This window comes from Myotis nattereri (genome assembly GCF_964212035.1).
Source record: "Myotis nattereri genome assembly, chromosome: 12".
NCBI lineage: Eukaryota > Metazoa > Chordata > Mammalia > Chiroptera > Vespertilionidae > Myotis > Myotis nattereri.
In genome coordinates, this window is record NC_138087.1 from 21,669,742 (window position 1) to 21,685,671 (window position 15,930).

General features: G+C 43.1%; 1 protein-coding gene across 2 annotated transcripts in view; it reads right to left on the reverse strand.

The window, feature by feature from the left end:
• The window catches only part of FOCAD (focadhesin), a 287,833-nt gene that overhangs the window by 44,921 nt on the left and 226,982 nt on the right, over window positions 1–15,930 (reverse strand). The window contains exons 25-29 of one of the 2 annotated variants that reach the window (XM_081103497.1): window positions 15,731–15,839; window positions 12,942–13,058; window positions 10,145–10,383; window positions 6,523–6,612; window positions 2,559–4,403 (exon numbers count right to left, since the gene is read on the reverse strand). In XM_081103497.1, the coding sequence (XP_080959623.1) occupies window positions 4,400–4,403; window positions 6,523–6,612; window positions 10,145–10,383; window positions 12,942–13,058; window positions 15,731–15,839 (559 nt within the window). In that variant the 3' untranslated portion in view covers window positions 2,559–4,399. Of the gene's footprint in view, window positions 1–2,558; window positions 4,404–6,522; window positions 6,613–10,144; window positions 10,384–12,941; window positions 13,059–15,730; window positions 15,840–15,930 lie in introns of those variants that run through there. The other variant, XM_081103496.1, reaches the window with a different exon arrangement.

Here is a 15,930-nt window from a genome sequence, read left to right on the forward strand (position 1 = left end):
ACTGGAGAAAAACAGACAAGTAAAATCACGAAACAGCTGGACTCAACATTCCATGACGAGGGGAGGAGGAGGCATAAACAGCAGTCAAGCCAGCCCTATCGCTGCACTGAGAAGAGCTGTGGTACCCCCACCCCACCCTCACGTTGCGTGCGCTGTGATGAACCGCATAAGGAGAGAAAAGACGACATGTAAGGATTTGAGCCGAGGAGGTCTCACTAACAGCAGGACGGAGCAGTGCCAGGCCTGGTTCCCAGGTCCTGCTTCGTGCTTCGTGTTTCCTAGTCAACTTCAGCAAGTGGAATTTCTTTCTCGGAGGAACTGTATTCGCCTGTGCACAATGACCTCAATCCTCTCCTCCCCGCTGATCTCTCGGGGTACCACCGGGTCAGGGGAGAAAAGGGACAGAGGACAGGCTTGTCAAAAGTTACCCCGAGTGACAATTCAATCGGGACCCTGGGCTTTTTGTGCCAGAGTCCTCCTGAAAGAATACACACCCATTTAAAGAAACAAATCCTTTTCCCAGAACGTCTCGCTAGTATGATAAGAGAATGCAGCTGTGAGGTCATTTCTTACTTTGTACGAAAAGGTTTTGTCTTTGTTGCTGTTTTTCAAATTGAGGGGAGGCTGAGTTTTCCAGCAACTGCCCTGGCTCGGGTCTGGCTCGCCTCTCCCCAGGGCGGCTGCTGGGGTGGCAGGCTCCAGGGCACTTCTCCAACCACCCATTTCCGCGCCTGTGTCATTTGGCTCGTACCTGGCGTCTCTCTCCCTGGCTGGCCTCAAGGACCTTCGCATCCTTTCATGAACGTGCTAGTTATTTCCCCCAGCACCTCTTGGTGCCCTGCACGATGCCATGAAGGCAACATGGCTCAAGTGGGTGTTTCTAGGTTCCACTGCCTAACAGCCTGGCGTTAGAAAGTCCTTTGTGAAGAAGCGACTGCAGGGTCACCCATCATGAGCCAGGCGGAGATGCCGGTGCAGCAAACATGCTAACATGAAGTTAACAGCATCAAGCACTTCCAACCCGCCACCTCGGCACGGAGCCCGAGCCGCCTGCTGTCGGGACAGAGCAGGCTTCCGAAGGAGGGGCTGCTCCCATCAGTACGGATTCACGTCTCTTCTCAGAATCTAAGGGAAGTTTTTCTGGCTATCTCTCTTTTTAAAAATTTTTTTTATTGATTTCAGAAAGGGAGAGGGAGAGAGAGAGATAGAAACACCAATGATGAGAATCACTGATCAGCTGCTTCCTGCACACCCCGCACTGTGTATCGAACCCGCAACCCGGGCATGTGCCCTGACTGGGGATCGAACCGTGACCTTCTGGTTCATAGGTCGACGCTCAGCCACTAGAGCCACACCGGCTGGGCCTGGCTATCTTTCTATACGGATGCATATACAATTTGGATAGGATTATCCCAAAGATATAGCTAGACACAATGTGATTAACACTTTGGAAATTCTGACTTTTATTCCCTCTTTGGCTATGTAATTGCTACTTCTGCTTAAGATTTCAAATGTGACTTCCTCAGGGACACCTTCGCTGGCCCAGCAGGGAAGCTCTTTCCTATTCTCCCATCGCACCCTGTACTAATTTACTTCAGACCATTTTAATTATAAATCCTCATCACAGTGAGGATTATTTGGGGGACTGTTTAATTACCATGCACCGCATTCTCCAGCCTGCACGCTCCATGCCATGCGGGTGGGCGCCTTTTCTGGTTTTTCCTCACCACCATGTCTGTGCACCCAGCACACAGCTGGGTGGGGACAGGCATCCAACTCAGACCCACTGAACACGAGGAAGGGAGCAAATGCGGAGTTTCAGGGCGTGTGAAGTGGAGAAGAGCGACCCAAAGGAAAAGAGCAAAAGAAAACCAAGCCTTGGTTCCTTTGTTCAGTGGGAGGCAACATTTATGAGCTGTAAAATCCACGGAGTACACCATCCAAGATTCAAGCAAGAAAACTTGATTTCTACTTCCTGCCAGACCAATTTAAGAAAAAGGGGCATCAGGTTCACGTGGAAAAAGGGTTCTTCCCAAAGCTCACTTGAGTACTGGGGTTCATCCTTTTCAGTAAATAGGTAGTTACCCAAATCTTGCTTTTGGGGCTATTTTGGGAGCAGAAAAATCCTTCTCCCCTGGATGGAGGCTCCTCCTTTACCATCCCCAGGCATATGGGCACAAAGGCTCAGAAGAAAGAGACCCCGCTTTCAGTTCACATTTACCTAAATATTATCACAGCATAATTAGTCTTAGGCAAGGTTACCACGCATGAACGATTCTATTCATTGCTCCAGTGGTAATTATTTAACTGTTGTAACACAGGAATACATAACCCACCTATGTATACACGTGCCAATGTAAATACGTAGAGTGTGGGCACCCACTGACCTGCTAAATTGTTTCCTTCTGCTTCTTCTCACTTTTCCAGCATGCACCAGGAAGGTAGTTCTAAACCTTTATTCCTGATGTTTCCTTCTGATTTCCAAATCTTCTGTATTTCAATGCATTTTTTTTGTCCTTGGTGAATTAAGATTCTATATTTCAATGTGTTTATTTTTTGTCCTTGGTGAATTAAGATTCTATATTTTAATGTGTTTATTTTTTGTCCTTGGTGCATTAAGATTCACCAAGTGCTTAGTTCAGCATTTCTACCTACACTTGATCTCCCCCTAGCTTCCCTTTGAGAAGTCTGCCAGCTCTAAACCGAGAACAATGGGCAGAGGTGGCTTTCACATCTTTCTGATGACTGAAAACAGAAAGGAGTTAAGTGTTGGTGTCTCAGACAGATGCCCTGGCCCGTGTGCTCAGTGGTTAGAGTGTTGGCCTGACCGAAGGGTCTTGGGTTCAATTCCTGGTCGGGGGCACTTACTTGATGTGTAGCTCTCACAGCGGTGTTTTTCTCTCTCCCTCTCTCCCCCTCCCTCCTTCTCTTCCACTTTCTGGAAGAAAATATCCTCAGGTGAGGATTAACAAACAACAACACACCCCCAAATCAGACAGATGAAATAAAAACAAGCTGTACTAGTATTAGGTATAAAACTGAGGTTTTGGAATTGCCATGAGTCTTGTATGAGAATACTGACAGCCCTGGCCAGGTGCTTGGCTGGTCGGAGAGTTGTCCCCGACACCAGAAGGTTGTGGTTTGATTTCCGGTCAGGGCACATACAGAGGCTGCAGGTTCAATCCTGGTCATGCATGTATGGGTGGCAACCGATCAATGTTTCTCTCTCACATCGAAATTTATCTGTCTCCCTTCCTCTCTCTCTAAAAACCAATGGAAACACATCCTTGGGTGAGGGTTAAAATAAGAATACTAACAAATGATAAAGAGAGTTTGAGTTTTAAAATTATAAGCCCTATTATGACATTACTTATTTGAAGGTCTTACCCAAGTATATTAAAATATCACTACCAAAAAGAAATTTTGTGACTTAAAAGCTATGCAATTCTCATATGTGTGTTGCCACATCAACTGAGATATAAGGCTGCGTATTTTCTAAAATTACCGAGGTGAATCTTCAATTCCTCAGTTTGCCATAGGCTGTCCTGCAGATTAAGTACTAGGCCATCTAATAATTAGTTCTAATAACAGTTAACATTCATATAGCACTTTGCCCTTTACAAAGTGCTATACAAATATTGTATTTGTGAAAGCTCAATAGTAATTACCCAAGGCTTAGGTGGATAGCATGACCGGGCCTGTGAGCACTGCAATGGCACCATGATTACCACTAGATGGCAGCAAAATGTAAGCGATGGGACCACAAACACAGCCCAGCCCAGGTGCTTGGTTCTCCCAGCAGGGACATGTCCATTAAATCCAGGAAGCGTGATGAATTCGCTCTGGGTGAATTCTCTCACTTGAGGTAGCACGCTCCCGGATCCATGAACTACCTCCTGGTAACGCTCCCACCATTTCACTGGAGGGAGGACTGCCCAGGCTTCTGCAATCTCATTAGACAGGGATGCTTTATGCCAGGAGCCAGGCATTCAGGCCTGAGACTAGACATTTTTTTTTTTTTTTTAATGGCAAGCAAGACCCGCATGTCAGAGAAAAAGAATAAACACTGAACATTAAGGGTCAACCTACTTTCTTTTTTTTTTCTGATTTTAAAAAATATTTATTTTATTTCCTCATCCTCTTCCCCTTCCCCTTTGGCAACCATCAGCTAGCTCTGTATGTTGATGGGTCTGTTTCTGTTTTGTTTATTCATTTGTTTTGTTTTTTAGATTCCACAGATAAGTGAAATCATACACATATTTCTCTCTCTGTCTGATGTATTTCACTTGGCATAATGCTTCTAGGTCGATCCATGTTGTTGCAAATGGCAAGATTTCATTCTTTTTTGTTGTGAGTAATATTCCAGATTTCTCTCGATTGAAATGTTCTCCATGTTGTACTATCTAAGAGAAGAAAATGACTTTGAAGTCAGACAACCTAGGGTTTCTCTCCAAGCTCTGCCACTCATTGTGTGACCTTGAACCAGGCTCCTCTTTGAGACTCACTTTCTTCATCAGTAAACCAAAATGAAGCTGACTCCTACTTTGGTGTCAACATTTAGGGTGTAATCAAGGCTTAATTACATGGGAAAGGGATGTGAAAATGCCTCGAACAATTTGTGGCTACTCAGTAAGTATCAATTAAACCTCAAACCCGAGAGGGAACAACATACTAAGCACTGCCACCCACAAAGCATTAGACATGACAAAATACTAAACTTCATTAGCGAGAGGAATAACGGGAGCTTTGAGAGGATAAAGAGAGGGTTCCTTGAAGGGCCTGAGTTTCTAATTGGGGCCCTGAAGACAAGCCAGATCTTCCTAAATGAACAGGAAATTTCTGTTCTACCTGACTCTGCTGGTTCAGCCCCTATCTAGGCCCATCCTTCCTCTCCCAAATGCGGTTGCTCAATCAAATTAAAAAAAATAGTTAAGAAGGTAAGAATCAAGAAAGAAGTAAGAGTAAAGAAATAAGAATCTTATTAAGATAAAAAGTTCATTTTAAAGTTAAATATGCTTAGACATATTTGGTTCTTACACGTGTAAAGAGCCACACTGTGGACAGTTCCGCTCTCACCATGGTCCTCCTTACTTTCAAACAACCTTTCCGGAAAGTAATGAATATAATACTTGAAAGTCATTCTTGGTAGTTTCAACTGGCTGAAAGTTTGGAGCATCTTAATCATAAAATTTTCCCCCAGCTATGATGAACACCTTTAGGGGGAAGATAGAAAGAAGGAAGGAGGGAGAGAGGGAGGGAGGGAGGGGAGAGAGACAGAGAGAGAGAGAGAGAGAGAGAGAGAGAGAGAGAGAGAGAGAGAGAAAGAGAGAAAGAGAGCGAACCCAGCTTACTCCTTGATTATAAAAGGCAACACCACTAATACACAGCTTAGCCTCAAAACTCTCAGCTTTCCATGGCTCTGTACCATCCGTTAACCTGGGTTGGTATCAATGGTTCTTACCCAACCTTAGCCTGTGTCTGAAAGAAGGCCTGTCATGACCACCCACTACGTGAACATCTGATTTTGTTTACTCATGATGAATACTTGATACGTGAAGCTGCTTCTACCATTTACTCTTTTGTCACTTGGAACAAACAGGCTAGATGGTATAAATGTAATTTCAGATCATAAGTTCCTAAAGGCCAGAAATGCAAACCCTGATTTAAATGCCCATAATAGCAAAGAGTAAATGAATTCAGAAGTTGGGGGTTAGTGCTTATAATCTGTTGAGTTTCCAAGTAATAATACACCCCAGAGGATCTAAACCTGAGGTTCTAAGTAAGACATGCTTACGCACAAAAAGGTACAATGTAGTCCTCAACATGTCAATACTCCAGGGAGCCTAAGGAAACCACATTCCTCCCCCCCCTCACCCCCCCAGGTCACGAGGCTAATGGAAACACTAAGTGTCTCACTAAATGAGTATGTTTAACGCTGGTCTTCGAGACATTCTTTTCTGATTATTCCTCTTCATTTTGTTATCTTTCATAATGGCAATGAGAAAATGCATTACATTTTAAAATATTAGTTTCATGGACAAAAATCATGAGGTCTGTGGGGCAAAAATGGATCTATAAACATTGAGGAGGTGGGGAACCCTGGTGTAACCTGTATTTGTTTCCATTTTTATTCCTCAGCCATTGGATTTCACAGGGGAATCTAAATCATGGGTCTCAGATTCTTTTAGTCCAAATTAAAAAAGTTTCTTTAAAAAGATTAAATCAAGCACACAAGCCTCCAAATATATGCTTGATGGGAGATGCACAAGCCAGAGCTAAGGTATTAGCAATTGAACGACAGCCCAAGGACACGTGCTGCTCTGTACCGAGGCGAACTACTGCCGAAACACTGCTTCCAGAACAGGTACGCTTTGAGTACAGATCTTTGGTGATTACTAAGAATCTTTTGCAAAGGAATTCAAGATCGGGTCCTGGAAATATCTCACCATAGAATTCAAAGTTTATGGCAGAGAAAAAACCAATCTCTAAGAACCTGCTAGAGAGGACATGGGATCGACATACTTGTGTTCAAGGCGGGGGTCAAAGCAGCAGTTCTCCAGGGCATCCAAGGACTTCATCAGCAGAAGGTTCATCTGGTGGCCGGAAACGTCACTAGGGAAAGGCCACGGGGAAAAGGAGTAAAGTCACTCAACTGTCCAACATACTCACTCTACAATATTTTGCTCTCAATATTTTACTGAACATGCATTTACTTTAAAAAACATAAATGTAACAATCAATACTATTGATGATTCATATACATTTATTTTGTAGACAGAGAAACGGAGTCAGAATTTATTCAGTCATTGGGTTTCTGAACATGACAATTATTTGCAAGCCAATAAACAGTTACTTTCGCATTTTCTCAGCTCATTAAAACTTTTTTTATAATTGAAGTATAGATGCCATAGAATATTATATTAGTTTCAGATGAACACCATAGTGATTCTACATTTATATACCTTAATATGTGATCCCTACAATAAGTCTAGTAACCACCTATCACCATACACATTTATTACCATATTATTGACTGTACTCTCTGTCCTGTCTAAATAAACACATTTATTTATAGCTGGAATTTTGTCCCTTCACCATTTTCATCCATTCCCCCACCCCACACTCCCTCTAGTAACCATCAGTTTGTTCTCTGCTTCCATGAGTCCTTTTCTGCTTTATTTGTTTGTTCATTTTCTTTAGATTCCACATAGACGTGAAATCATATGGCATTTGTCTTTATTTCACTTAGAGTATAACATTCCCTAGGTCATCATGTTGTCACAAATTTTGTTCATTCAGATTTAAATCACTAAAAAATAAAAACCAAAGCCAGAATTCCAAAAAAAAAAAAAAAAAAAAAAAAGATATTTCTAAGTGCTAAAGGGGTTGTCGTCAGAATATTTAAAAAAAACACCATTAAGCTCCTATTATCAATAATGGTTCCCAATCTCTTTCATGCAAAGACTTACTTTTGATTCCATGCCTCCATTGTGGAGGTTTTAAGTTCTACTCCTTTAGTTACACTTTTTTAAAAGGTGGTGGTGGTGGTGGGGGGGGGGACACCAGCTCCCTGTTTTCCTGTCTGCGGTAACTGATGCGATTTTGTCATTGGCTTGTATAGTAAAATAAACATAAAAGGTAGTGTTTTCAGGCAGAGCCGTGGGCTTTATCACTGACACTTGATTATCAGGGTCCCACATGTCAGGTCTGGTGCTGCTGCCTCCGCCTGCTGGGGGAACGCAGCTGGGAACCCGGCGCAGAGAGCCCTTCCCACGTCCTCAAACCAGGACTGCAGCCAGCGGTTTTGCTTGAGGTGAAGGATTAGATTTTGCAATGAAAACACACACACACACACACACACACACACACACTTTTAATGGCTTTAACTAAGTAAGTTCTATTATAGTTGTTCTCTGGAGTAAAATATACTTAAATATGCTAAACAAATGCTGAAGTGCTATATCCTCTGGGAGTCATGACGGAAGCGAGCTTTGAAATAATATGCTTTCCTGAATGGATTCTAGGCCAGAATGTAAATTCAGGTGACTTGTCCATAAGCTTGACCAAAACAATGGAGTGACTGCCACCATTCTCTTTCACAAGGTGATTTTCCATTCTCGGAACCAGCGCCTTGTCCTGAGGGGCTGTTTGGGTTACTTCTTTGATGTCCTTGACTGGTCAGTCAATAGCCCTCAAAACATTTGCCTTCATTACAGAAAAATGGAAACTTTCTCCAAAAATATCAGTATCTGATGACAATGTCACTATCTAGCAAAATATGTTTTAGTACCGAAGGCATATATTTCAGATTCCTCTGCTCCAAGAAATAAGGAAGATGGGAGCCATGAGCTGGCTGCTGTACTAAGACACCAGCTAACAGGAGGATGCTATCAAACAGGGTCATTAAAGCCACATTAAGATCTGCAGCTACTCGGAGGGCACTGGGCCATGGGAAGAGCCTCCTGAGGTCCTGCCCTAGGGGTTCCTGCAGGTGCAAAGTCAGGTAAGAGCAGACAGGGCGGGAGGCAGCCTGGGCACCAGAGTGATGCTTTAGCTGAATCACCGTGGGTTTCTCCAGGCAGTGTGATTAAATGAACCACGAACGCAAGCTCGTCAAACCCTAAAACCAGCAGCGGCTCATCAAAATCTAATGAGAAAGGGAGCCGGGGCCAGGAGAGGATGAAATGAGTTGCCTGGAATGAAGCTGCCATGGCTCATTTTTAGCTGTAAAGCGTGTTGCTTGAAAAGATACTGAAGAAAGAGCAGGAACGCAGATGGTGAAAGGGCTGCCATCGGTCGCACAGTAGCACAGAGGGAAAACTCACTTTCAAGTTTTAACTCTTTAAAAATACTTTGTGTTCTGTCACACACACACAAAACGCGTTAACAGTCAAACACACGCAAAGGGCCGCTTTTTGTTCACGTCCAGAGCCAGGCCTACGTAGACGAACACGGGTGAAGAGGACAAAATGAGTATTCTGGAAACGTTTCGTTTATGATCGCAGGGACTAAGCCAACTCTTCCCAATGGCCTGACAGATGTTTCCAAGAGCTGAACATGATTATCTGAAATATGGTATTTCCCCAGATCAATGGCAACTTTCATAAAGGTTTCCTTTATTGGCATTTGCACAAAACTCTGTAAATTACAAATGGAAACGTAACCACTGGTTTAAAACTGGAATCTAAACATAGCATCATGTCATCTAATGTCTCCACATCAGCACCATTTCTTGCCTTTGGACAGACAGGAAAGTTTAACAATAGCCGACACCACACAGGGTGCCTCTCCCTCTCCTCCACTGCTGGACAACGGGGCTACATTCCAAGTCAGTAACATCTAAATATCCATGCTGTACCACACTACAATAAATCTATATAGACACATATATAAAATTCTAAGATTGGCTATAAAATGTAAAATAAAATGGACAACAAAACTAGATTCACATACAGGAAGATTTTCCCATTTGGTGGAATTTTCCACCTGGGTCTTTGATCGTCTATTAGCTCCATTCACGGGTAAAGCTAGCAGGCCAAAAACCGAGCAATCAAACGGAATAAACTACACAGTAAAATATGCACAGATTAAGACTCTTTAAGGATTATATAACTGTAGCCAGGGCACAGGGTAAAAGCAACAGTTAACACTGGGTACATGCAGTTCTCAGGCGATTCAAGGATTCCCACACCCTCAGGCACAAGGGACACCCCAATCCTCTCCCTCTGTGTGATAGTGATATCAATAAACGATCAGCAATCATTTTCAGCTACAAACCAGGAAAAAGGCAGCTTTTCTTTATAGCACCATAGATTAGACTTTTCTTCACCTCTATTACACAGGTGTATTCAGGGCTTTCATCTAAGCATGAAATGACGTTCCAGTAACCAATTACTTTAATAAGAGCAACCCTTAAAACACGTTAATATCTATGTGATGGAATTTAGAAAGACAAATTCACTCATAAAGCAGAACTCATGATTGAGGTGCCCGTCTCAGAAAGTTCAGCAAGCACGTACTGCTCAGATCAAACAGCAGTGTGTGCGCGCATGCGCGCGTGCGTGTGTATGTGCGTGTGCGTGTGTGTGCAATCCTCCACCGGCACCACAAAGAGGAAACGCAGGGCTGTGTTAACCCACTGTACCTGAGTTTCTCCTCACACAAGCGCGAGAGAAACATCCCCAAAGCGAGGCCCATGTGGATTTGCACGGCTTGAGACTCATCAGCGCTTGGTTTCCCAGGTAACCTGGCAGTCAGCATGGTCAGGATTTCCTCCACCTTCTCTTTGCAAGAGATAATGAAAACTGGCACGAGCAGGGACAAAGCGGAGGCGGCCGCGGAGCGGGCGATGGCACTGGCTGTGTTTTCCCCGGAATAGGATTTCTAGGACATGCCAAAGAAAGAAAACGGGGTTGGCCTTTTGTTTAAAACATGAAGGAAACACACCGATCACAAAAGCCCTCTGCAACAATACGGGCTTCTCTCGGATCCACTCCTGCCAAGCAAACAAGTCATTCAAAACATCAGGTGCTGTGTTTGTGTACAGGTCACATTTTCACTCCCACTGAAACAACTGGCTGCTAAACAGTCTGCCAACTAATAACATCCTTTTAAATGTGGAAAAAAACAAAACAAATTCTAAGTGCCTCCTTTTAAAGGGTGTGAATTCCCTCACTGGAAAGCCTGCAACAATTTCAGTTTGAAAGCCCACATGTGCATATAGTGAACGACCCAAAGTGAAGCTATCCAAGCTTGGGGAAACCACCCAGCCACGTTATAAATGTCCAGAAAGCTAGCGTCTTCCTGGAGAGCCAGCAAGGGGTGGGGGAGGGGCCATTCAAGTTTAGCATGGAAGGACAAGTGTAAATTTAGCTCAGGGATCTATTGGCAGATCTCCCAAAATCTTTGGTGGGAACCCTTCCCAGTAGATGGATTATTTCCTGCAGGGGGCTAATTCCTTTTAATTAAAAAGGAAGTTGAAATCCGAAAAGCCTCTGGTTACAAAGCAATAACCAGCTATTGAAAATGAAATGGAGAGCTCTATATGTGCCTCCCTATATGCAATCTCGGGGAAAGAAATGAGTAACAGCCCCAACACCATGACGGGGAGCTGAATAGGAACAGCTTCTCTCAGGACCTCACGCTGGAGGGCTCCACCAGACATCACGCACACTTGTCAACATGTCTCGAGTGGGAAGTCTGCTGACCACTCCTCCCTATTACCCACTTCAAATTTCCACACACATCCTAAAGGCCGTGTTGTCTCTTGTCATCCAAGCACATGAAAAAATGTTTTTAATTCTTTACTCATTCGCTCTCTAAGCTTTAGTATTTTAAGGATAAAAATCAAGCATGTGCTAAGATGTTCTTTTAGTTGATATAGCACTATTGTACAGATAATACTACTCAAAATGACCCAGGCCGTAGGTCACTGGAAATAAAAAAAAAAGTGACTTTTGAAACAGGGCTTTGAAAAAGTATAACAATGCAAAATCACAAAGGTCAGAGGCAACCCTGACCTAGCGAGTAAGGAGACTATTGCTATTGGTTTGTGAGAACTACGCAGCAGTATTAGAAATCTACATGCTATGTGTCCTCCTGAACATCTGGACCGTGGAGCTAGTGCAAAGACCTCAGCATAAGCTAAGAAAATATTCATCCATCATTAAGAAACCAGAACACATCCGACAGAAAACAAATCATCGTAAAGAAAGTACTGCTGTGAGCAAAATCTACCTTCCAATGTAATCCTGCATTATCCCTGCTTTGTCCTCAAGTATAGTTAAAATTTTACTTCTAGGCCCTGAGCCCCAGATGAATACATACCAGGTCCTCCCCAGGGCAGGGCAGAGGCACAGAGAGGAGACCTCAGGCAGCGGAGTTTCAGGCTACATTTGTGATCTTAGCAACTGATCAGGACGCGTGCTATATTTTTATTCAAATCAACTCTAATCCTCTGCCGCTCAGCTGATTGCCCCATGATCACTGTAATTCCCTAAACGCTGGATAGCGATAAGGCAGAACCAAAACAATACCACGCAGATACAGAAATAAAGCACTCACTACCGCCAATAAAGGGGAAAAGGAACCCAAACAAAAACAGTGTGTTTTCATTTTGCTTCAGATCTTGGGATATAAGCATGAAGAAAGAGAAGGTGCTTAGGATCAACAATATGACTTTGTATTTATAAAGTATTTCAAAATTTTCAAAATATTTTCCCATAAATTATATAATTCCATCCTCACTTTTTTTGTTTTTTGTAAAGTTGGCAAAGCATTAGTTTTTACTTCATTTTACAGATAAGAAAAATAAGATGATGGGTTAAGTGTCAGGTCAACGGTAACAGAATTAATAAGGGACGAAGCTAGGGCTCCAATCACTACTGATAATATTGCTCAATCACCTCATTTTATAGACAGGGAAACAAGGGTCCTGAGAGATAAAGTGAACTGCCCAAGCTCACATACCCTGAAAAGGAAACAAAACACCGTGACAAGAAACTCAGGGGCTCCATCTGCGGCCAGTGTTTATTGTACCATAACTAGAGCTCTTGCCTCTGCCTACACGTTCGAATAGCCCAGAATGCTTCAAAGTGCTGATACCAGGGCCTATCCCTGCGCAAAGGTCAGAGGTAAGGCCTACACATCAGTGTTTCTTGTTTAAATTATATATATTATATATTATATACTATATACTATATATTATATACTTTATACATATATATATACACATACACACACATATATATGTATACATGTATATGTATGTGTATATATATGTGTGTGTGTGTGTGTGTATATATATATATATTTACAATTCCCATCGTGATTCTAATGTACATCTAAGAATCATTACATGACATCATGGATTTCATGTGAATAACTGAGATGAGAAGAGTCATCCCTTGAGTTTGCTATCACTTTCCATTTCTCAGACTTACGTAATAGAACGAGCAGAAAAGTTGTCCTCTGGGTTGGTAGTGGCTATCCACAATGACCAGGAGAGTGTCAAACACCATGGAAACCCAGTCTTTCATGGAAAGGAAATTCGGTTGAACCTGCAAATGAAGAAACACATGGAACGATAACATTATTTCTAGGTTCAGGGTATAGCCCCCTTCTGTATTCAAGAATGGCATGCTGTTATCAAAAAGTCAACTGCACCTGCCAGGACTGAAGGAGGTGAGCAGGTATTTGACAAGCACACATGCTCACCTGTGCCCCACCAGGAATACTGATCTTTTACACAGGACTTAACAGAAGTGAGAGGATGGGGGCTGCAAAAAAGAGCGTATCCAAGGGCGCCCCAGAGCCCTCCCAGGTTCAGTGAGGATAATGTGGAGGTTCAAGGGAGAGATGTGCAGAGAAAGCAACTCAAAATTTCTCAATTCTATGACTTGTCATTTCATAGAGGAGGCAATAAAGCAGCTTACATGATTCTGATCACCATCACTAGCATTTCTGCTACCACCATATATTTATCGTTCAAGAAACATCATTTTCCTAGCTAATCAGTCATAAAAACATAATTGATTTTCAGTTTGGAAAAGGAAAGAGAATTGTAAAAAAACCAAAACAAAACAACAACAAAACCCAACTCATTAAGAAGAGAACTTGGCTTTAAAAATCATTCATGACCCTGGATGTCAAAAGCATTCATTAACTCCCATGGTATATTCAGGTCATGTAAAGTATAAAGGTCAATGCAGTGTTAAATATCTCCTTGGAATTAATTCCTTGAATCAAATAAGACTACAATCTTAAGCTCTTTAGCTATTGGTGCTATGCAGACTTAGATGAAGTTTGAAAACTTCAACTTCAATCAAATAATGAGGTCTTGAGTGTGTACTGAGTAACAGCCAGAGTCAAGGTCATCAAGAACAAAAGCAAAGCCCACCTCTGGGTTGTGCGGCCTCTCGATGTTTTGTGCGTTATGTGTTATGTGTTACAGTGCAGAACCAAAGGGGGGGGGGGGCGGATAAAGAAGAAGAAGAGGACCTGGCATTCAAACTCTGAGCTACATCCCCCCCCACCCCCCCCCCGCCCCCCCCGTTACTGCTCGGGTAAATCACGAGTACAACTGCACGGCTCTTTTTAAAGGATATGAAACATTTCCTCTCTTTAAAAATTCAACTTACTCATCATTAAAATAAGATTCTGGGTTTAAAGTTAAATTTTCATGAAGTAAGTAATTACGCTTGCATTTTATCCTTCATACAATCACCCCTTGACCTGTTTCCCTCTCTCACCTGTAATACACATTGGTAGCTTTTGCCACACGGCACCTACTGTCTTGTTTACGGGTAATAGCACCCTTTGGGAAATTCCCTCCTCCATGATTTGAAGCTTGATTAAATGCTCAATCTAGCTACCTGTCCTACCCTACCCAAGTGAAGGCTGGGGACCCAGGGGACTCTAACTCTTCAGTGAGTGATGCAAAGGCAGCAAATGACTAGATTATCCATCCCAGTGGGGGTTCTCCTGTGATGGCTCATCAGTACCTGTGCCTGGACTCCCCAGGTTGCCTTGGTTACTGTTCTTCCCAAAACCCGATTTTTCAGCTCTGCCTTCAATCCCATTGGCTTCCAGATTCCTTATCTAGTTCCTCTTTTAAATGAGAGCCATTTTCTTTGCTTGCAACCAAATAACCCCACCATGAAAACAAAACAAAACAGTACAACTGTACAGGTTGGCTTAGCAGTTAATAACAGGCTCAGGAGCCAGACTGCCTGGGTTCAAATCCTGGTAATGCCAATTGCTGTGTCACCTCAGGAAAGTTGTGTAGCCTCTCTGAGCACTTATTGAAAAACAGTGTAGATGGCCCATAAGACATTCTGTGGGGACAGACACAGGCTGAATAACACTGAATAAACTGTTTTTGCAGCAAGAAGTGATGCAGTCTATGCTAATGTGAATGAGGACTATTACTGAGCGGTTAGTATCTACCAGGCACTGTGGTTTTTGTATATTAATTCATGTAATCCTTCAATAATCCTACCTGACTGGTATCGTTATCCCCATCTTATAGACGGTGAAATAGGCCCCGAAAAGGGACGGCAGCAACGGCACACCACAGCGCCAGCGAGCACAGGTATTAGGATTTCAATGGCGGGCTCCCCTCCACCAAAGGCCGTTTTTAACCCCTTGGCTAACTCCAGATGCTGATGGCTCCTAGATAATAGGGCTTGTGGGAAGAAGACACCCGTGCCTTTTTATTTTGACAGATACGAATTATCTGAAAAAGTACGTCGGAAATGAACACTGACCAGCTCGCTACATGTTTAATTAAGAAATAAACGCCTTGCAAAAATGAATAGGCACTTTGCCATTGACATCTACAATTAAAATGCAAAAGTATAATGTTTTTTTCAGTCAGTAAACACTGCTAATTTATCATTTTTTTGACAGCATTGTTCACTTTCAGTAAGCCTAGTTAACCTCCTAAGACTGGCTACCACTGATGTCATCACAAAGAGACAAGCCCTGTTGCATGAAATTGCTCCCTTCACATTGAAATGACCACTTAACTGGGAGGGAGGAAGCAGAACAGAAAGCTGCGAAGAAAAGCGTCTTAGGGGCACCAGAGCTCCCAGTGTAAAGGCCCGTCAGCTGGAAGGACTTGGTGGCCCAGGCAGACTCTAACTTCGTGAACTCAGAGCCGGCTTCCAGAGACATCTCCCTTTCCAGCGGTTACACAGCGGAGCCCACGGTTCAGATCACCCCGACTCACCTCCTGGGCGCCCTCGCTGTCCGAGGAGAGGCTGGCTTCATGTTTGGATACGACGACAGCAAGGCTGCTTAAGGCTAACAGCGCATTGCCTTTCACCACCGGGCTCTCCCTGTTTAAGAAGAAAAACATTCCAAGAGAGGATTTGGGGGCATTAGCCTGGAGAAGAGAAGGTGCTATTATAGGGAGGGCAGATGAGGGCA